Here is a 21,693-nt window from a genome sequence, read left to right on the forward strand (position 1 = left end):
GGATTGCAAACTTGTGCAACCCCTATGGAAAGCAGTGTGGAGAACTTGTAAAAAACTAAAAGTGCTCTGGGCCTAATGGCCCACACCCTTTTTTTTTTGTCTTTTTGAGACAGGGTTTCCCTGTAGCCCCAGCTGTCCTGGAACTCACTATGTAGACCAGGCTGGCCTTGAACTCACAGAGATCTGACTGCCTCTGCTTCCCAAGTGCTGGGATTAAAGGCATGCACTACCATGCGATGGCCCACACCTTTAATCCCAGCACTTGGGAGGCAAAGGCAGGCAGATCTTTGTGAGTTTGAGGACAGCCTGGTCTACATAGGGATTCCAGGCCAACTGGGACTACAGGAAGCCCCTGTCTCAAAAAAGACAAAAAAACAAAACAAAACAAAACAAAACAAAACAAATGACAAACCCACCCAAAAAAACAAAAACTAAAAATGAACCTACCATATGATCTGGTTATATTACTCCTTGGCATATACCCAAAGGACTTATCCTATTGCAGAGATACTTGCACAATCATGCTTGTTGTCATTCTTTTCACAATAGCTAAGAGATAGAGGCAATTTAAGTGTCCCTCAACTGATGAGTGGATAACGAAAATGTGGTACATTTACACAATGGAGTTCTACTCAGCAGTAAAGAAAGATGAAATAATGAAAATTTCAGGTAATGGATGGAACTAGAAACTGTTATACTAAGTGAAGTAACACAAGCTCATAGAAACAATGTATGTGCTTCCTCTTAAGCCATCTCGACAGACATCCCCTATAATACTTTTTGAAAAATTATTTTTTGATTAATTTCTTTCTGTGTGCTGAGAGGGGGCTGCTGTTTTCTCCACAGATGAGCGCCCTTACAAGTGTGCCAAATGTGGAAAGAGCTTCCGGGAGTCAGGTGCACTGATGAGGCATCTCAAGTCTCTCACTCCATGCACAGAAAAAATTCGCTTCAACATGAGCAAGGACACGGTTGTGGGCAAAGAGGAAGTACCTGCAGGTCAGCCTGGTGAGGAGCTGCCCAAGTTTTCAGTGCTGTTGTTCCCAGCATTAGCTGCCAGGCTCATCATGGGCTCTGCCTTAAAGGGTCCAGTGACTCCACTGTGGGGACAGTTCCACCATCCTCAGTGACAGGAGAACCCATGGAAACATCACCTGTGATCCACCTGGTGACAGATGCCAAGGGCACCGTCATCCATGAAGTCCATGTCCAGATGCAGGAGCTGCCCTTGGGCATGAAAGCCCTGGCTCCAGAGGTAGGGGCTTCTCTGCCCTCTGCCTGCTCTGCTTTCAGACACTGGTGTCAGCAGGACCAGGACAGACTTACACCTACCCCCTCTTTAGTAGATGGCATTCCACAAGGCAGGGAAGGGGCAGAGGAGAGTGAGCTGAAGTCTAGGGAGAAGGGGAGGGGGCTGGGCTTCCCTGAGTGAGAGCAAAGGCAACTGGCAGTGCACTGAGGGGCTCCTGGGTGGGTCTGTCATGAGTCTGCCATGTGGGGCGGCTGCGGGTAAGTGCCTGTGCTGGGCTTCCTGGCAGGCCTCCCTCCTCCTTTCCCTCCCTCTACCTCCCCTGCAGCCCCCAGGCCCAGAGGACCTTCCCTGTTCCAGTGAGAGCAACCGTGAGAACCTGCTACACCAGGCCATGCAGAATTCTGGCATCGTCCTGGAGCGGGTCACTGGGGAGGAGGGTGTCCTGGAGCCGGCCCCTCCCTCTGGGTCCAGTCCTCAGTCTCTGGGAGATGGATCCCCGGAACTGCCACTGCTGGAGGTGGACCAGATGGAGACAGTAAGTGTCTGGTGCTGGCATGTTCCTTCTCAGTGCCTGGTTATCACACTGGCCTGGGCTGCCAGCCTCCTCATGCAACAGAAAGTAGCATTTTTGTTTGTTTTGAGACAGGGTCTCATGTAGCCCTGGTTGGCCTGGAACTCACAGAGATTACCCTGTCTTTGCCTTTAAAGGCCTGTGCCACTCTACTCAGCTGTTTTTGCTTTTGTTTGAGACAGTCTTACATAGCCCAGACTGGCTTCCAGCTCCTTAATGTAGTCAGGGTTGGTGTGGAGCTCTTGGTCCTCCTGCCTACATCTCCCAAGTGCTGGGATTACAGGCCTGCACCAGCATGGGGCTAGAAAGCAGCATTGCTTCCTGCTGTAACTTTGCCCTCTGCTCTGTTGACTGCTTTTCCTGGGCCAGGAGGGAAGATGGCCACGGTCTTGTCTTTGGAATCATTGGGGCACAGCTTGCATTGGGTGCTAGAGGTCTGCCTGTGGTTCCCCAGCAGGTGGCCAGTGAGGCCTCAGCTGTGCCCAGGACGCACCTGTGCCCTCAGTGCAGTGAGACTTTCCCGACAGCAGCCACCTTGGAGGCCCACAGAAGAGGCCACGAAGGTGGGTAGGTCCGTGGGTAGGCAGCTGGGGGTCAGGTGGGCTGTGGGTGGTGGACCTGGCCTGATGTTGCATGTGGCCCCAGGGCCGAGGCCGTTCACCTGTACACAGTGTGGCAAAGCCTTCCCCAAGGCCTATCTGCTCAAGAAGCATCAGGAGGTACATGTGCGTGAGCGCCGCTTCCGTTGTGGAGACTGTGGGAAGCTTTATAAGACCATCGCCCATGTGCGCGGCCACCGGCGTGTCCACTCAGATGAGCGGCCCTTCCCTTGTCCCCAGTGTGGCAAGCGCTACAAGACCAAGGTGGGCCTCTCGTCCCTGGGTCCCGATGCGTGACCCCCGCCCTCCACTCCTCAGTCAGAGGGGCTGGCTATACCCCTTGCCTCTGCCACACCCAGAGGTGGGGAGTGGGTAGGAGGCTGCAGTCTTGTGGCTGAGGTCAGGCTGTCACAGACTGGGTCTCCCTAGATTGCCCAGCAGGTGCACTTCCGGACGCATCTGGAGGAGAAGCCCCACGTGTGCCAGTTCTGCAGCCGAGGCTTCCGGGAGAAGGGCTCGCTGGTGCGACATGTGAGGCACCACACAGGCGAGAAGCCCTTCAAGTGCTACAAGTGTGGCCGTGGTTTTGCAGAGCACGGCACACTCAACCGGCACCTGCGCACCAAAGGTCTGGGCCAAAGGTGGCAGGAGGGGGTGAGGGCTGGGATGGCCCGGCCCTGACTGAGCTCCCCGTTGGCAGGGGGCTGCCTGCTGGAAGTGGAGGAGTTGCTGGTGTCGGAAGAGAGCCCCTCGGCAGCTGCCACTGTGCTTGCAGAAGACCCCCACACTGTGCTGGTGGAGTTCTCGTCTGTGGTGGCTGACACCCAAGAGTACATCATTGAGGTGGGTGTGGGGCTGCTGGGGCAGGGATGCATTTGCGTCAGCACAGGCTGACTTCTGACTGTTTCCCCAGGCCACTGCAGATGACACAGAGACCAGTGAAGCCACAGAGATCATCGAGGGCACCCAGTCTGAGGTGAGAGTCTGGGTGAAGTGTGGCAATGTCGTCTGACCACTGAGCAGCCCCCGAGTCTGAGCCACGGTCTTTGCAGGTGGATAGCCACATCATGAAGGTGGTGCAGCAGATTGTGCACCAGGCTACCTTGATAGTCTCTTGATGCTGCCCTACTCAGTTGGATCTGTGACCTCAGCTTCCTCAGCTCTGTCAGTATGTGAGGTGCTCAACTTCTGATCTTGGGTTGCTATGGGTTGGTGAGTAGGTCTAGAGACATAAGACCTTGGGTACATCGAGGTTTGTTTGCCCCACAGAGCTGAGGCTCCACCCATCTTCTTCCAGACTCTTGCCATTGGCAACCATTTTCTTGTGGAAGGGACCTTCAAGTCTCATTGACACCTGAGGTGGTTAGGATATGCCATCTGCATACTCTGGCCACCAGCAATGGACCCATTGAGGATTCAGGGCACAGTCGGCTGGTATAAACCAATGACCATGGACATATGACAGAATTACTCATCTCTAAGATGTTAACACAACCTAGCTCATAGAGTTGTAAAGAGTACTCATGAAGGACACCAGATCAGTGCCTGGCACATATTCGTGTGCTTAATATACAATCCACTTTGGGCCAGGACTACACACAGGTTGGATGAGGACTTTGACCTTTCTGAGGACCCAGCCATTCTAGAATGCAAGCATTATTCTTACTGCCCACTGGAGCTGTTTCCATTGCTCTTGCCCACCTCATATTGTGATGGAAATTGGCTACCTCTAGACCATGTGTGTGTGCCTTTGGAGGTCAGAAGAGGGTGTCAGATCTTCTGGAGCTGGAGTTACAGAGAGTTGTGAACCACCTGATGTGGGTGCTAGGAACTGAACTCAGGTGTACTTAACCCCTGAAACATGTCTCTAGCCCTGTGCTGGTTTGTCAACTTAACACAAACTAGAATCAACTGAAAAGAGGTACCCTCAGTTGAGGAATTGTCCCCATCAGACTGTCTTGTGGACATGTCTATGGGGTATCTTGATTGTTAATTGATGTAGGAAGGTCTGGCCCACTATGGGCAGTGCCATCCCTGGACATGTGGGTCTGGGATATATATAAAGGTAGCTGAGCAAGTCAGTAAGCAGCATTCCTCCATGGTCTCTGCTTCAGTTCATGACTCCAGGTTCCTGTACTGACTTCCCTCAACCTTTAGATTATAACCTGTGTCATAAACTGAAACGAATCCTTTCCTTTCGTAGTTTTTTGGTTAGAGCATTTATCATAGCAACAGAAAGCAAGCTAGGACAGTATCCTTGCTTCCTTTGGGCAAACTCAAATGCTTCCATGAATTTCATTCTAGATGCAGTAGGGCAGTTATGGTTTCCTGGACCCTGGTGCCCATCCTGGCTCAGGGATCCTTACACACTAATCTGAATCAGAGGCTGTGTCTCATCCAGTACTGCAAAAGGTGGTCAGAGAGGCTGGGCCTATGCCCCAGCAAGTCAGCTCTTCAGGGAGTCCTGCAAATAAGGCAGGCTGTTGGGGGCTTAGATCCTGCACATTTGCCTGGGTACAGACCTTTGGTGGTACTCTCCTGTATAGTTTCTTCCCTAAAAGCTTGGGCTGGGAAAGGACTTGGAGGATGGGGGCTTTGAGCTTAAGTGGGCCATTACTTTAGGAGCAGGAACAAACAGGTCTGTGAATACAAGGGCTTCATGAAGTTTCTGGTTATTTCTTCTTTTTTTTCTTTAATGTGTATGAGTGTATTGCTTGCATGTGTGTAAGTGCACCCTGTCATGCAATGCTCAGGGAGGTCAGAAGAAGGTGTCAGAGTCCCCTGGAATTGGAGTTACTGATTGTTGTTAGCCGCCATGTGGTTGCTGGGAATTGAACCCGGGTCCTCTGTAAGAGCAGTCAGTGCTCTTAACTGCTGAGCCATCTCCTTTTTTTTGGTCTTTTTGAGACAGGGTCTCCCTGCAGCCCCAGCTGGCCTGGAACTCGATACATAGACCAGGTTGGCCTTGAAATCACAGAGATCCACCTGCCTCTGCCTCCCAAGTGCTGGGATTAAAGGTGTGCACCACCACACCCAACTAGTTTCTGGTTATTAAAACATCTCATCTCTGTGTGTGTGTGTGTGTGTGTGTGTGTGTGTGTGTGTGTGTGTACCTGCAGGCGTGCTTGTGGAGGCTCAAAGACAATAAAATATCTCATCTTTGGTAGTATTAGAGAACAGGCCTGAATCATATGGGAAGAAACTTTTTTTTTTAAATGGATCAGACAAGTTTGACTCTCTTTTTAAAAAAAATTATTTAAATTTATGTATATGAGTGTTCTCCATGCATGCATGGAGTGTACCACATGCATACAATACCCATAGAAGCCAGAAGAGGGCATTGGATACCTTGGAACTGGAGTTATAGATAGTTATTAGTCATCATGTAGGTGCTAGGAACTGAACCCGAGTCTGCTCCAAGAGCAGCCAGTGCTCTTAACTGCTGAATCACCTCTCCAGCCTGGTTCTGTTTTTTGTCTGTCTTAGTGTGTTGCTGAGAATAAAACCCAAGGCCTGGTGCATACTAGGCAGGTGCTCAATGGATGCTCATTCCCCAGCTGACAAGTACGGTTCTTAAAAACTCTTTCTAAAGATTCAAGACTAAGCAGAATAAGCAGGCTGGGGATGCAGCGAGGTTGGTATAGTGCTGGAAACCATGGGTTTGACACCTAGTACTACATAAACCAGGAATGGTGATGTGCCCCTGTGACCCCAGCACTGAGGAAATGGAGCAAGAAAATCAGGAGTTCAGGGTAATCTTCAGTTAAATAGCAAGTTTGAAGGCCATCCTGGCTACATGAGACCTTGTCTAGAAATTTTTGTTTTTTTATTTTTTTTGGTCTTTTTGAGACAGGGTCTCCTTGTAGCCCCAGCTGTCCTGGAACTCACTATGTAGACCAGGCTGGCCTTGAACTCACAAAGATCCGCCTGCCTCTGCTTCCCAAGTGCTGGGATTAAAGGCGTGCACCACCAAGCCGATCCAGAATTTTTTTTTTTAAAGGGAATCCTTACTGTCATCTTCCTCCACATTTAGTTCCTCAGGTTCCTCTGATACTCTTCTTTCAGAAGGTGGACACCAAGTGAGACCTTATAAGGCCCAGAGGGCCTTCTGCTGTTTACCAAGTAGAAAGATACTTGTAGCTGGGTCTTAGGGCAATGGACTTCAAAAAACCAGGAACTTCTGTGTGTGTGTATATTCGTGTGTGTCAACCTTGGGTGTCATTCCTCAGGAACCATCATGTTTATAGACAGGGTCTCTCACTGAGATCTGGGACTCACTGATTAGGCTGGCTGGGAAACAAGCTGCAGCAAACTGCCAGTATCCATCTATCCAATACTGGGGGTACAAGAACACACTACCATACCATGCAGAACTGAACTCAGGTCGTTATGTTTGTATACCAAGTACTTTACTAACAGAGTGATTCCCTCATTCCAAGGAAGAAGACTTTTGAAAATCACATAAAATAAAGCCAAAAGAATCTCAAAGTGGAAAAATACCTTGTTTATAACCCACTTGGGGCCAGTGGGTCCCTGGAAGGCACATGTGAGTGAACACCCAAGCGCAGCCTTGCTTTAGCCTTTCTTTTGCTTGAGCTTTTCTAAGTACGTGTGCAGGGACTTCTGGATGGAGTCTCTGGAAATGAAGCTGACGAAATTCTGGATGTCAGCCTCCCGCTGCTTGATCAGGTTGTCTGCCATGGCCTTTCGCATCATGTTCTTGGTCAGCTGTCGAGAGTGGTCTTAAAGAAAATGGGGTTACCTGTGACACTCACCTTCAGAGACAGGGGGGTCATTCCCATTGTTCAACAAGTTCTTCAAGTATTCAAACACAAACTCTGGTAGAGAGTTTAGAAAAATCACAGATAAAATGGGGTGTGGGGGCTCATGCCTGTAATCCTGCATTTGGGAGCCTGAGGCCGGAGGATAGGTACTTCAAAGCCAGCCTATGAAGGCTGCATATGAACACCTTGTATATACATACTAAGATAAATAGCAGATAGGATGAGACTGTAAAATCTTTTGTTGTTACCACTGTTATTGTATTATGGAGCATCTTACTAGGTGGCTTAAGATGATCTTGAATTTGTAGCAATCTTCCTTTGGTCTTCCAAGTGCTGGGATTGCAGGTATATACCACCATGCCTGGTTCTTAAAATTTTGTTTGCGTAAATTTTCAGGGCTGGGTATACAGCTCAGTGGTAAAGCAGCTGTCTGGCATCCACAAAGCCCTGCGTGCTAGCCACAGGACCACAAACAACTGATGTGTCATTTTTGTTAGTCATTATTAACAATATTTTCTGTGTCACTAAATACTCATTTATGCATATAGGGATTGGCACACTTGCTCCCCAAGAGAGGAAGGCTGCCAGGATATAATTTTTAGATATGATTTCTTTTTCAAAAAATATTTGGTCTCCCTATAGCCCCAGCTGGCCTGAAACTCACTATGTAGACCAGGCCAGCCTTGAACTCATCAAGATCTGCCTGCCTCTGCCTCCTGAATGCTAGGACTAAAGGTGTAAGCCACCACACCCCACTTAAAATATTCTTATGTATACGAATGTATTGCCTACATGTATGTAAGTGCACCCCTGTTGTGCAGTGCCCACAGAGATCAGAAGAGGGCATCTTATTCCTGTGAAACTGGAGTTACAGATAGTTGTTAGCTACTGTATGGGTGCTGGGAATTAAACCCCTGTCCTCTGCAAGAGCAGCCAGTTCTCTTAACTGCTGAACTATCTCTCCAGCCCCTAGATATGATTTCTCAGGATTTTATGATATTCTATTTATTTTTATTTTATTTGTATGAGTGTATGCCTGCATGTATGTAAGTGCACCTGTATCTTACAATGCTCACAGAGACAAAGTGGGCATTGGATCCCCTAGAACTGGAGTTTCGGGCATTTGTTAGCTGCCATGTGGGTTCTGGGAATCGAACCTGGGTACTTTCTTTGCAAGAGCAGTCAGTGCTCTTAACCCTGAGCCATCTCTCCAGTCCCTAGATATGATTTCTCAAGATTTTATTTTTTAATGTGTACATGTACATGTATATGTACATGAATACTGGAACCGATGGAACCGAAGTGTTGAATTCCTGGAGCTGGAATTACAGGTGGTTGTTCACCTGTTATGAGATGGATGAGAGAATTGATGAGGTGATGAGAATTGAATTCAGGTCCTATGGAAGAGCAGTTACATGCTCCTAAACCCTGAGCCATCTCTCTAGCCTCGATTTTTACTTTTGTTTGTTTTCTTGAGACAAGGTCTCATTATGTAGCCCTGGCTAGCCTGGAACTCACTAAGTAGGCCCACCTGGCCTCATACTCACAGAGATCTGTCTGCTTCTGCCTCCTGAGTGCTGGGACCAATTTTTACATTTTGAAATAACTGGGAAAAAATTCAAAAGGAAACTTTGTGACATGTGGGAAATACATGACACTCAAGTTTGGGTATCTTAGTTGGGCATGGTGGCAGGACTACAAATTTGAACCTACAAATTTGATTGCTGCAGGCCAGTAAGTAACTATGTAGTGAGACCCTATTTCAAAAAATAAAGCAAAAACCAAGAAGTCTCAGTGTCCCTGTAGTTTCACAGGGTGCAGCAGCTGTGTTCCTTCTGGCTGCCCTCTTGCTGTAAAAGCCCCATGCAACACCTACTTCATGACCCATGAAGCTGATCCCTGCTCCTAATCATCATGGATATGACTGGCTCTATTTCTTTCTTTCTTTCTTTTTCTTTTTTTTTTTTCGTCTTTTTGAGACAGGGTCTCCCTGTAGCCCCAGCTGTCCTGGAACTCACTATGTAGACCAGGCTGGCCTTGAACTCACAGAGATCCACCTGCCTCTGCCTCCCGAGTGCTGGCATTAAAAGTGTGTGTCACCATGCCTGGCTTCGGCTCTATTTCTATAAGCAGACTGACAGTGTTTTAATTGTCTTTGCCGTGGGTTGAATAGCAACAGGAGCTACTTTTCTTTCTTTCTTTTTTTTTTTGGTCTTTTTGAGACAGGGTCTCCGTAGCTCCAGGTGCCTGGAACTCACTCTGTAGACCAGGCTGGCCTTGAACTCACAGAGGATCTGCCTGCCTCTGCCTCCTGAGTGCTGGGACTAAAGGTGTGCTCCACCTGGCCAGGAGCTACTTTTCAAAAGGTGTATCAGAGTTCTGGAACCTAAATATGTGACCTGACTTAGAAAAAAATTTCCATAGATGTGATTAAGATGAGAGCATCTTAGCTACAGGGAACTACCAGATCTAGTGGAGGTATCCTAGGAACAGAGGGAGATGTGGGACAGATAGTCTTGAGAAAGATCACTATGGTGGGAGACAGAGACAGAACAGATGGGGGCACAAGTCATGGAATGCTTGGAGTTATCAGAAGTTGGAAGAGGCGGCAAGGGAGGATTCCACCCAGGATAGCCCTGATGACACCTTGAGTCTGGACTTGGTGTCTAGGAATAACTTTTTTTTTTTTTTTTTGAGATAGGGCCTCCCTGTAGCCCCAGCTTGCCTGGAACTAGCTATGTGGACCAGGCTGGGCTCGATCTCACAAAGACCCACCTGCCTCTGCCTCCCAAGTGCTGGGATTAAAGGCATGAGTTACCATGCCTGCCTAGGAATGACTTATGTTTATAAGCTACCTGGGTTCTGGTCCTTTGTCCCTGCAGCTGTGGACACCAGCACAGCCTACTTCACAGAACTTCTGGTTTCATCAGGATGGATCACCAGGACAGGGAGGAAGGAGGGAGGGAGGGAGAGAAAGTTCCCTTAGCCACCTGTTCCAAAGCTACTGCCCTTCCCCATGCTCCTCACCTGGAATGGCCATCCACTGGGCCATCACTGATTGAGCCTTGCTGTGTACCTGGTCTTCGGGTACCACCTCATCTACTATACCCAGCTTGAGGGCTTCTGCAGGTGGGAAGAGCAGCCCCAGTTGCAGGGCATGCTCTGCAGTTCGGTAACCGACAGTGTTCACGAAATTGTCTTTAAACCTGGAATGCAGATATCCATCAACTTTGAGCTAGGTAGAGGGATGGTATGTTGGGCTTGGGTTCAAGTAGTGTAGGTGCAGTCCCCTGTCTTACCAGAAGGGGGCAACAATTCCCAGCTGGCTCTCATTCAGTCCTATGGTGTACTTGGGATTGTCAGCCATAATCCTGTGGTCGCAGGTGAGGGCCATGAGGCAGCCTCCAGCAGGAGAGGTGCCCTGCAGGGAGAAGCAAGAGTCTTGGCCTATGGAAGCTGCTGGACCCATGAGTATTCCTGAGAGTCAGGGTAGAGGTCACCCAAGGAAGGGCTGAGGGTGGGCCTGGGCTCTTAGCCCCACCAGGTGCTGCACTCGCATCTGGGCAGGCTGTGCATGATAGGCATGTGAGCAGAGACCAGAGGACAAGCTAGGGTTTCAGGGGGTGGAGGGTGGCATGGGAGTAGGGGGAGGTCCAAAGGCCCTGACACAAGGTTCTTCAGCTTTTAGGACCCAAAAAACGACTCCCTTTAGGATGGCAAGTTGCTTCTCCTTTTGTAGCTTTTATCTGATGCTAATGCTCAAAATGAACATTTAGCTAGAGCTATCAGGCCCCACAGGGCTGTTATCACCCCCAGCTGCCAACCATACCAGGTGCTCTGGGAGCTCCAAAATAACAAAGTCCTCACATCATGCACCCCAATTCTCCCCACCAAGATGGATCATCAGCATCTCTTCTCCAGACTCCTACATCTGCCTATCACCTAACTGTCTCTTGTCTGCCCACCATCCTTCAATTTCCTCTGGGTTTGATCCCAAGTGTCTGGGCCCCACTCCCCATAGTACCCCACTTCCTGAAGTTGAGCGTTATTTCTTCCTCAACCTCCCTGTCTTTCCAAGGTTAGAACACAGTGCCACATCTAAAAATGCAGATCTGTTCTGGGTTCATTCTGGATAGCCTCTCAGCCAGTTCCTTGCATGCAGTTCCTGCATGTTCCTTGCCCTGAAGAACTGGGGACGGAGTGTGGGTGGAGACACTCACATTGATGGCACACACCAATATCATGTTGGACAGGTAAAGCCTCAACCACAGCTCCTGCACAGCCCTCCAGTACTCAGCATAGTGGGCTGGGTTCCGCCCATACATCTCCATCAAGTCCAGGCCGGCTGAGAAGACACCTGGGCGTTCCTGGGGGTCGGGGGAAAAGCCAGAAGTCATGTTTAGGTGGCAACATACTGCTTCTAAAGAATCTAGAACAAGGAGCTCCAAGGACAAACTGTGGACTTGCTTCTGGAACTTCCCAAAATGTTCCTTTTATCAGTTCAAACTGGAAATGACAGAACAGGTAAGGTTGGGTACTGCTCAGAGATAACTATGTACCAGCTGTGCACACGTCTGCATTTCTTATTCTGTAATCCAGGCTGAAGACCTCAGGAGCAATAGGAATCCTGATACACTGTGCAAGGGTACATGTTCTGACTTACTTTCAAGGGTCAAGCAAGGGCAGAAAGTGCTAGTGCAGGAAAAAGATCTAGAGGACTTGTTGGTTCTCGGTTAGATGACTCATGACTAACACAGCTACCAGAGAGGGGCTGGGGAGAACACAGGTAGAAAAAGAACTGATGGGCTCCAGAAAAGCTAAGCAAGACAAGGCCATGTATCAAATCCTGGGCACTTTCTTTAGGATTTCCAGAGAAATGGCCCAGTAGTGGCCAGGTAGAAAAACAGTCAGGGATGTCCTCTGTGTGCTGGCACGTGTTTTCCTCCCCTGGGCTCCTTGGTGGAAGACTTGTTACATCCCCAGACCCATCCTGCCTTCCAGGAGCAAGAACTGGATGCCCCACAGCATCTCCTGTCAGGAGGTGAGGGCGTGGACATAGATATGTTTGGAGTCTTTACACAAGGGAGAGTCAGTGTGGGCAACTTCACTCTTCTGACACAATTTCTCCTGTGCACAGTATCTGTGTGGGCTGCTCTCATGTTTTAATCCATGAAACACATTCCTCTTTTGTAACTTAAAAGACTCAACAGAGATGAAAAGATGAGTGACTACTATGCTAAACTCAGATGCTTCTTATGAGACTGGGTTCAGAGGATGGCAGGAGGGAGAAGGCAGAGGGGGCAACAGCCATGGGGGAACAACAGGAGCTTTTTATTTTGGACTTGGTGGCAAATGCCTACAATCTTAGCACTTGGAAGGCAGAGACAGATTTTAAAGTAAAAAAATAGACTGAAGTACTCCTACTGGTCACACCACTTGCCAAATGGATTCGAAGAGCTTTGGGTCAGCCCATTTCTGTGCTTTCAGAACATACCTGTTGTTGGCTGAACTGGTGTCCTTCTAGGTCACATTCAAATTCTTTTTTTTTTTTGAGACAGGGTCTCCCTGTAGCCCCAACTGGCCTGGAACTTGCTACATAAACTAGGTTGGGCATGAACTCAGAGATCTGCCTGCCTCTGCCTTCTGAGAGCTGGGATTAAAGGCATGCCACCTTGCCTTGGCTGCATTCAAATTCTTATCTCTAGACTAGAATAAGACCTATGAAGAAAGGGAGTTGTTAAAAAGCTAGAGATTAAAGAGAGTAGGCCTAGTGGCACACTGGTAATCCCAGCATGCAGCAGTGGAGGCAGGATGATCATGAGTTCAAAGCCAACCTGACCTACATAGCCAGACCCTAATTAAGAGAGGGGGAGGTAGAACCAGAGACACAGGGAGAAACCATCTGAAGGAAGACCAGAGGGACTCTGCCATAAGCTCAGAAGCCAGGGGAGCTAGAAGAGCAGCAAAGGATTCTCCCCTGGAGCATCCAGATACCACCTCTGTGAGTTCTGTCATTTTGAACTTTGCCCTACAGAACTGTGAGAGAATCAATTTCTATTGATTAATACATTTTACTCAGGGTTAGAGAGATAGGTCAGTGGTTAAGAGCACCTGCTGCTCTTCCAGGGGACCCAAGTGTGTTCCCAGTTCCCTTATCAACAACAGCCTCTACCTCTAGCTCCAGGGGATCTGTTATCCTCTTCTGGCTTCTATGGGCACCTACATACATGGCATACACTCACAGACACATACACATAAAATAAAAATAAAAAAAAATTTATTGGTCGCCATAGAAATTTTATACACGATGATTATCTGTTGAGTACTTATGTTCAGTCAGAACCTGTGCTATGTACATAGTAGGTGCACAATACAGAACACAAACGCACCAACAAACTGGCTTCTGAGGGACAAATGTTACCCTCTTCTCCCAGCATGGGGAGACTAAGGAGAGTGAGGCTGTGGGACCCTCAGTGTTGTACATGTGATGTGATACCTATACGCGTGCCCAGATTAGACTGGGTAAGAAGCAGTTGTCTTCATTTGGAAAGCTCTATATTAGTAACATGAAGCTCTCCCATTTCTAGAGCATTACAGAGATGTCATGCTACAAAATGCCATCTAGAATGAAGTACTCCAGGAAGAATTTGGGAAGACATTCCCAGTAGGTTGGCTGGGACTGTGGGAAAGCTCCTTGGGATTCTGCTGTTACTAGAACTCCAGTCTACCCATCAGCAGCAGGCCTGCCATGGGAGGAGCACAGCAACCTCTGCCCAAAGGCCAGGGCAGGACTGTGCTCTACAGCCCCAGCTCCCCAGGGTTAACAGTCAACCTGGTCTGGAGATGCCCCTGGTGTTTCCTGTCCATGGTAGTGATGGTTCCCTATTAGGCAGCCAGGCCCTTTGGAGATGTGACAGGTAGCTGCCACACCAAACCTTGACTATTGGCTTCCTACTCCTTTACTGACCACAACACTAAGACATACTATTGGTGCCTGGCCTGGTCAGGTCTCTTATTACTGTGGCACTTAGCACTCGGGAAAATCTGTGTTTTCATCCTAACTTGAAAAGTGGTGGGAGTGTCATCCTACTTTAATAAGGGGCTGAGGGAAGAAATTTAGTGGCAGAGCACTTGCCTAACATTCCGAACGCTGTGCGTTCATCCCCAGTACCACAAACAAGAAAGGAAAAAAAGTATTAGGGGCTGGAGATGTAGCTCGGTTAGTAGAGTATATGTCTAGCTTGCACAAAGCCCTGGGTTCAATTCCCAGGACCTTATTAAACTGGTATGGTGGTACTCCAGCCTTGGCTACATACGAAGTTGAAGGCCAGCTTGGAATACATATGAACTTGTCACAAAACCCAACCAACCAACCAACCAAAAACAACCAAGGGGCTGAGAGCTGACACCACATCTGACTTTCTGTCCTGGCAATGGTGTAGGGGAGGGGACATGATGCCCCTCAAAGGTGCTCAGTGAGTCTAGAAGCCAAACCTGAGAACTTTCTTAATACTGTACAACCTCCTCTCTGGGGCCACTTACTACTGCAGTGATGCTGTTGTCACTGGTATTGTTCCTGGCCTTTGCCTGCACTTAGGGGCAATGCCAAGATTCCCCTCAAGAATTCAGATGGGAGAAGAATTTGTCCCCTGAAAACTTGACCTCAGATGGCCCAAAGAGCAGAGTACATGGCTCTTAGGGCATGTGTCCTGGTGGGACCAGCTTAGGTATCAGTAGCTCCTGGAAGGAGGCACCCCAGGAGCCCCGGTCATGTTTGCTTATGGTTGCTTGACTTCTGGTGGCCCTTGGGAAGAACTCTGTCCTCCACAGGTTCCCATCTAGACTGTTGAGCAGAGTCCTCTAAGGACAGCCCAGGCTGGGCAGTGCCTTGGAGCCTGCCCTATAGAGAACGATATGGCTCAGAGGATCCTAGTGGTGTCTAGGGCTACCTGGTGACTCTGCACTCCATGGAGGGCTACAGTGTTTCCCAGGTTTCTCCTCTGAGCACAGATGTGGCCCCTGAACTACTGAAACACCTACCGAAGTAAGGATGACACCACGGAAGTTCTTGTTGTTCTCTAGCTTCTCCAGGCTTATGAGGAACTCGGTCAGAAACTCCAGGCTGAGGCTGTTTACGGGAGGATTTTTTAACTTCATCACTGCAATCCCTAAATAAAGAGGAAGAACCTTGCATCCAGCACTGGAAAAGTACTCTGGCCAGACCACACCCGGTCCTAAGCCTGGCTATAGGAGCTGCAGTTTTGAGGTTTAAAAACTGGTAAGATGGTTTAGCAGGTAAAGGCAACATGCAATCTGGAAATTCAGGTTTCTGGTGAAGATGCAGATGGTGAGTCCTGTGTGCCTTGGGCAGCCTCAATCCGTTACCCTTGCTTTTCAGAGTATTAGCAAGGTCTCAAATTCCCTGGATGATGTCACCTGTCTCTTCAAGATGAAAGCTGAGAACTGTCTCAAGTACTCTGAACAATGTCCTGAACCTGAAGCTTCCTGTAGTACCTGGAACATATGGATGAACCCAAGTATATTCTAAAACATGAATGACCTGAAACATGTAGAGGGGACACATGTAGACACATGTAGATGTGGACCATCATTATTAGGACTGGAGGAGCCTGTCCTTGTATTTCTCTAACTACTGTGTGCTGCAGAAGACAGGGGGCCCTCAGAAGGCAGGACCTGGGGATGGGGTGGGAAATTAGCTATTATTAGCCTGGGGCACAAAGCCAAGTTTGCCAGAAACTTCCACTTCCACTTTGGGTAGTAGTACAGGAGGCCCTGAGGCCTGCAAAATTAGAACTACTACAGCCAGGCAGCCCTGTCAGCACTACTTTACAGATAAAGTATGATTTTTATACATTCTACTTTGGTTTTGAGACTTTGAACTCAAAGTCTTCTTGCCTCTGAGTGCTGGCATAACAGGCATGTACTATGACCCTTAGTCTAACATCCATGTTCAACCTTCAAGCCTGCAACATGATATCATCATCTACAAAGTTCACATTTGAGAACTGCATAGCCTAGTTACAAAAACAAAAACCAAAAAAACCCTATAGTGTTTTAAATAGATTTATAATTTTGTGTTAGGCTATCACATGCAGCCCACATGTAGCCCACGGGCCACAGGGTAGACATACCAAAAAACTGTCACTTTAATACAGGCTTGAATATTAAGGCTCATCCCCACAAAGAAGCCCACAGCTGTGCTCTTGGGCAGGCTAGGACACTCTGGATGCCCCACTTCTGACTCTGTCTACCTTTTAGGTCCATCCTTTCAGATAGATTTCATCCAAAAGCAGGAGGCAGGTTCTGTGGTGGTTCAGTCAGACCTTGCTGGCTTTACTTAGGTAGGTAATGCCTTTAGGGGAGATACAAGATTCTAGGAAGCAATCACTGAGACCTACCCGAGAAGAAACTTTGGGAAAACCAGGTAGATGGGGTCACTCCACAGGCCAAGTCCCAGAAAGGGGAGGGGAAGCAGAAAATATACCCTGCAGTAATGTTTTTGTCATTAAACCAGTTTTGTGTGGACAAGTAATCTCCACACAATTTTAACATTTGAGACAGGAGTCTGCTTTCCTTTTTCACAAAGCAAGAAAACTTGATAACTTGATAAACAGGAACAAAATATTAAAAAAATATGAATCACAGGCTGGGCGTGGTAGCACACACCTTTAGTCCCAGCACTTGGGAGGCAGAGGCAGGTAGATCTCTGTGAGTTCAAGGCCAGCCTGGCCTACACAGTTAGTTCCAGGACAGCTGGAGCTACAGGGAGACCCTGTCTCAAAAAAACAAATCAAAACAGAAAAAGAATCACAAATATCATCCTATAGTTTCTAAGGATTTTGACCCAGTGGCTGGGTCAAAGTGTCTTTGGAAGTGAACTTAAAAATGTCCTGAGAGTATTTGCTGACCTTCCACTTCAGAAAAACTTTACACCAGGGAGTATTTTCAGTTTTGCAGGCCAGAGTCACAAGTAACCAGTAGGAAGGCAGCAAGTTACAGAATGTGTGTAGCTCTGTGCCAGAAGAAATAATTTATAACCTCAATATGGTGGTATGTACTTACAGTTTCTCACCTGGGATGAGGATTTGGAGTTCAAGGTCTGCCTGTGCTACACAGAGTTTGGCCCAGACTAGCTTGAGTTCCACAGCAAGATATCAAAGTACCGTTTCAAAATCAAGGTCAGTCTGGTGAGATGGCTCAGTGAATAAAAGTTTGCCATAAAAGTTTGACAACTTGAGTTTGATCCCTGGATACCCAGTAGAAGGAAAAAAGTGTCTCCTGAAAGCATCTCTCTGCCATGGCATGTGCCCCAACTCACATACACATCTCTTACATAAGACCAATAAATAAAAAGTATTTTTTAGCTGGGCATGCTGGCACACGCCTTCAATCCCAACACTTGGGAGGCAGAGGCAGGCGGATCTCTTTGAGTTCCAGGCCAGCCTGGTCTACATAGTGAGTTACCGGTCAGCTAGGGTTGCAGGGAGACCCTGTTTCGAAAAGACACCCCTCCGCCCCCCCCCAAAAGTAAAGGTTTCCCTTGACATTCAGGTCTACACTCAAACCTGACAACAGTGTGGCTGTTTGTCACTTCCACTCTGGGCAGACTGCTTCAAGGACATTAAGGAGTTGTCACCAGAGATAGAGTCCCATGGATCTGGGTCACTGACTCTGACCTCTTACAAAATGACAGTGGGTAGAGTTGGTCACTGATCTCCTGAGTTGCTTCTCATCAGCTTGTTCTTTGTGTCTGTCCGTCCTATAATTCATTGATTTCTGTAATTCCTCCTTGTTTTTCTCTACTAGCAAGTCCTGAGTTTTCAGGGGAAGTACAGCCCTGGTTCCCTGAGAAGCAAGAAAAATCAAAGAACTGAATGTGGAGGAGGGTTCTAGTGTGGCTCAGCTCACACTGTTAGGGACTATGGCTAAACATGTCAAAGGCGATGTCCTTTCACTGTCCTTGGCCCATTGATCATTCTGCCTACAGCACACAGGCAAGTAAAGGGGCCCACAAGGGACATTGCAGCTGCTAGCCTCCATCATCTCTCTTTGCCTGCAGCCCCCAGGACTTCCAAAACAATCACGAGGCATTTCCTTCTGAGGACTGGAGTCTCTGGATGTCAATACAAACCCACTCCCTTGAATGAGTACCAAGGCTCAAATGGACTCTTTTAGTATCTTTGATTTAAAAGAAAGAGGTAACTGACCTAGTCACAGGCATGCATAAAATAAACTCCTCAAGCTTAGTTGGGAGGAAATTATCTGAAGTTGGCCTTGAAGTCTAGTAGGACAGGGGACACTAGGGGAAAGGTAAGGAGGCAAAAGGTAAACACTGAGTTAACAAAGAAAATTTGGATGAACTTGGCTATCTTGGGATAAGCAACCAAATTCCTGGCACAGAGTGGGTATTAAATAAATGCTTCTTGAATGATGTGAATAGAATCTAAATTAACTTTAATATGGCACTTTAAACACTTTTTTTAGACAGGGTCTCCCTGTAGCCCAGCTGGCCTGGAACTTACTATGTAGACCAGGCTGCTTATGTGTTTGGGACTACAAGGCTTTAAAAATGTGAGCTAGAGGCTGAAGATAAACCAAATAATCCCAGCACTTGGTAGATGGAGGCAGGTGGTCAAAAATTCAAGGTCATTCTGCATTTTGGTATAGTTACATACTGAGTATAAATGAGCTCCTGTCTCAAATAATCAAAATAATCTCTTGAGCTAAAGGTACATTTTTTTCACTAGGGAACATTCCATTTGTTTTTCAACTGGAACCTTTACCTACAAAACAATAACAAAAACCAAACAAAACAACAAAAATTAAAATAGTTGCTATTTCACTTTTGTTTTCTAGTGCAGATATATGTTTATATATACTTAAATTATGGTAAAATACGCATGACATAAAGTCTAAAATTCTAATTTTTAGGTATATAATCTATTGACTTTGGCATGGTGTATAGTTACCACTACCCATTCTAATATTTTATTGTTGTGGTACTAAGGGATTAAAATTACAGCCTTAGCCAGGCATGGTGGCACACGCCTGTAGTCCCAGCACTTGGGAGGCAGAGGCAGGCAGATCTCTGTGAGTTTAAGGCCAGCCTGTTCTACATAGTGAGTTCCAGGACAGCTGGGGCTACAGAGAGACACTGCTTCAAAAAGACAAAAAAAAAAAAAAATACAGCCTTGTGCTGGGCGTGGTGGTGCATGCCTTTAATCCCAGCACTCTGTGAGTTCGAGGCCAGCCTGGTCTACATACTGAGTTCCAGGCCAGCTGGGGCTACTAGGAGACCCCGTCTCAAAACGACCAAAAAAAAAAAATTACAGCCTTTTACATGCTAGATAAGCATGCTAGATAAGTTTGTGTTTTCTGTGCTATTTGAAATAGCACAGAAATACGTTTGTGTTTTTTGTGCTATTTGAAATAAATTCAAATATGTTACAGAAATGATTCTTTCAACATTTCAACCTTCTGTTGGATTCATCCCGTTTGAGCCCAGGGTCTTCACTGCTCCATTTGGGAAGTCCCAACTATCAAGAACCAAGTAGGGAGGCACAGAGAACAGAGACCGTGACCTGCAGGCCTACCTTGGGTAGCACTTCCGCCCAGAGATGGCAACACCTGGAGCTGAGAGGACACAGGGCAGCCTGCTCTAAATAGGAAATGCTGCTGGTCTCCAATTCTAAGCTCTGGGCCCAGCTATTCTCCAGTCTCAGGATTTTCTTTCAAAAGCCTGTTATCTGTTTATCTTGGAAAATTCCTGCCTTACTATTCCCATCTGTTTTTTTTTCCCCTCTTAAAAGCAGAGGCTCAGCCGGGCGTGGTGGCACCTTTAATCCCAGCACTTGGGAGGCAGAGGCAAGCAGATCTCTGTGAGTTCAAGGCCAGCCTGGTCTACATAGTGAGTTCCAGGACAGCTGGGGCTACAGGGAGACCCTGTCTCAAAAAGACAAAAAAAAAAAAAAAAAAAGAAAAAGTAGAGGCTCTTTATGTAGCCCAAGCAGGCCTTAAACTCCTTCACCTGTCTCCAGTCTCAGCCTTGTGAGAGGAGGCGGTTCCTAGGGAGTAACCTACTTGTGTTTCCTGACTTCAATTAGGAAAATACTTGCTGGCTCTGTGCCAAGCGCAAGTATTAGGGTATTAGGAAAATATTCGGAAAAAATTTCCAATTCTTTTCTTTCCCTTCATTGCCTTTTTTCATTTTTTTTTTTCTGACACATGGTTTCATGCAGCCCAGACTCTCCTAGAACTGACAATCCTCTTGCAGAATGCTGGGTTTATAAGCCTGAGCAACCACGCACAGCAGGCTACCATCATTTTAAACTAGTTTAGTTGGTGTTCTCCAAACTTTAAAAAAGACACACTTCTATCTTCATAACAAACAAGGCACATTTAAACTCCCTGGTGTGAACTTCAGTTTTAAACTGAAGCCGCGTTTACACGGGTTTTTTTCTCATTGCTTTCGGAAAATCCAGACGCTCACTGCAGCTGGTTTCCCACGGACTTGCAGCTGCAGACACTGATGTCCACCACTGGTGGACATCTCCGCCGTGGAACCGGGGAGCTGCGGCGCCCACTCACCTGCGGCCTCGTCGGCCTCCACCTCCACCCGCTTGTTTGCAAAGCGTCGCGCGCCATCCACGACTTCCCTGCGCCCGAGCCGGGAACCTGCGGGCAGTGAGCACCATCAGCAAGTGCGCCCGGGCCTGCCGTGCGCTCGCCGCTCGGCCTCTGCGGCCATGTACCGGGCCGCCAGCATGCCCTTCCCTTCCCGACGCCGCCCGGCACAGGCCACTCACCTGCCTGCAGCAGAACGCGCCCCGCGGCTGCCAGCGCCATCTTGACTTTCCGTAGGGGTTGTGGAGCAGCCTAGTGGCCGGAGGCGTTCCCTACAGGACTTCCTCTGGGGCTTTTCTGCCCCTCGCCAAGGTAGCCATTCGAAGGGCCTCGCGAGAGCCTGGGAACTGCTGGTTCAGGTCCAGGGCGCCCGCCCTCAAGGCCCGGGCTGCAGCAGTACTGAGCAGGCAGCCCGTGCCAGGGGCGGAAGGGGAGGGGTGGGGAGCGGCTGGAATCAGCCCGAGGGGCTCACCTCTCTGCAGCAGGCAGCCCGACCTCACCACACCCAAGCCGTGCAGCGAAGTTGGGGCTTCTGGAAGATAAATTAAGGATGGAGATCGGGTTGTAGAAAGTGGGTGGCAGGAGCTTGGTAGCCTGCGTTCCCCTCCCAGGAGTAAACCTGGAAGGCCTGGGGTGTGGGGGGGAAAATTCCCTCGTGTGTATTTTTATTTGTATCAATAGTGAAAGTGGCTTCCTGTATTTATTTAAAAACATTTTTATAAAATTATGTTTATGCGTGTATTGCCTGCATGCAGGTAAGTGCACCCGTGTCATGCAATGCCTGTGCAGGTCAGAAGAGGTTGTTGGATCCCCTAGAACAGGAGTTAGGGACAGTTAGCTGCC

The 21,693-nt window shown here is 48.0% G+C and overlaps 2 protein-coding genes across 3 annotated transcripts; one reads left to right on the forward strand and one right to left on the reverse strand.

Moving 5' to 3' along the window:
- Positions 1–821: 821 nt before the first annotated feature.
- On the forward strand, positions 822–3,555 carry LOC103744796 (transcription factor E4F1-like; the record flags this gene model as incomplete). The annotated part of the gene is made up of 9 exons (XM_029569836.1): positions 822–999; positions 1,086–1,255; positions 1,578–1,787; positions 2,281–2,386; positions 2,469–2,686; positions 2,852–3,050; positions 3,123–3,265; positions 3,336–3,398; positions 3,475–3,555. Coding segments are annotated over 9 exons (1,353 nt in total), but the record flags the coding sequence as incomplete, so codon positions are not given.
- A 3,350-nt stretch (positions 3,556–6,905) lies between these two features.
- Positions 6,906–21,191, reverse strand: Eci1 (enoyl-CoA delta isomerase 1). Of its 2 annotated transcripts, XM_008845283.3 has the most exons (7): positions 21,033–21,191; positions 20,815–20,901; positions 15,247–15,374; positions 11,427–11,573; positions 10,506–10,627; positions 10,234–10,412; positions 6,906–7,164 (listed from the first exon to the last, which is right to left on the reverse strand). In XM_008845283.3, exons 1-7 carry the CDS (start codon positions 21,070–21,072, stop codon positions 6,998–7,000), a joined length of 870 nt encoding a protein of 289 aa, XP_008843505.1. In that variant the 5' UTR covers positions 21,073–21,191; the 3' UTR covers positions 6,906–6,997. The 2 variants fall into 2 exon arrangements, with proteins under 2 accessions (XP_008843505.1, XP_029425684.1); XM_029569824.1 differs by lacking the exon at positions 20,815–20,901 and having other exon boundaries at positions 21,033–21,174.
- Between the last annotated feature and the right edge of the window lie 502 nt (positions 21,192–21,693).

This window comes from Nannospalax galili, unplaced genomic scaffold (assembly GCF_000622305.1).
Source record: "Nannospalax galili isolate Female #2095 unplaced genomic scaffold, S.galili_v1.0 scaffold471, whole genome shotgun sequence".
Lineage (NCBI taxonomy): Eukaryota > Metazoa > Chordata > Mammalia > Rodentia > Spalacidae > Nannospalax > Nannospalax galili.

Bases quoted from the DNA above. Each gene is read 5' to 3' on its own strand.
- Eci1 (XM_008845283.3), bottom strand. From the start codon at position 21,072: ATGGCGCTGGCAGCCGCGGGGCGCGTTCTGCTGCAGGCAG. The intron at 11,574-15,246 runs GTAGGTGTTTCA...CCCGACCCCCAG, and splicing joins GTGGTGTCATCCTTACTTCG to GAACGCCCAGGTGTCTTCTC. The intron at 10,413-10,505 runs GTAAGACAGGGG...TCTGCATTCCAG, and splicing joins GGAATTGTTGCCCCCTTCTG to GTTTAAAGACAATTTCGTGA.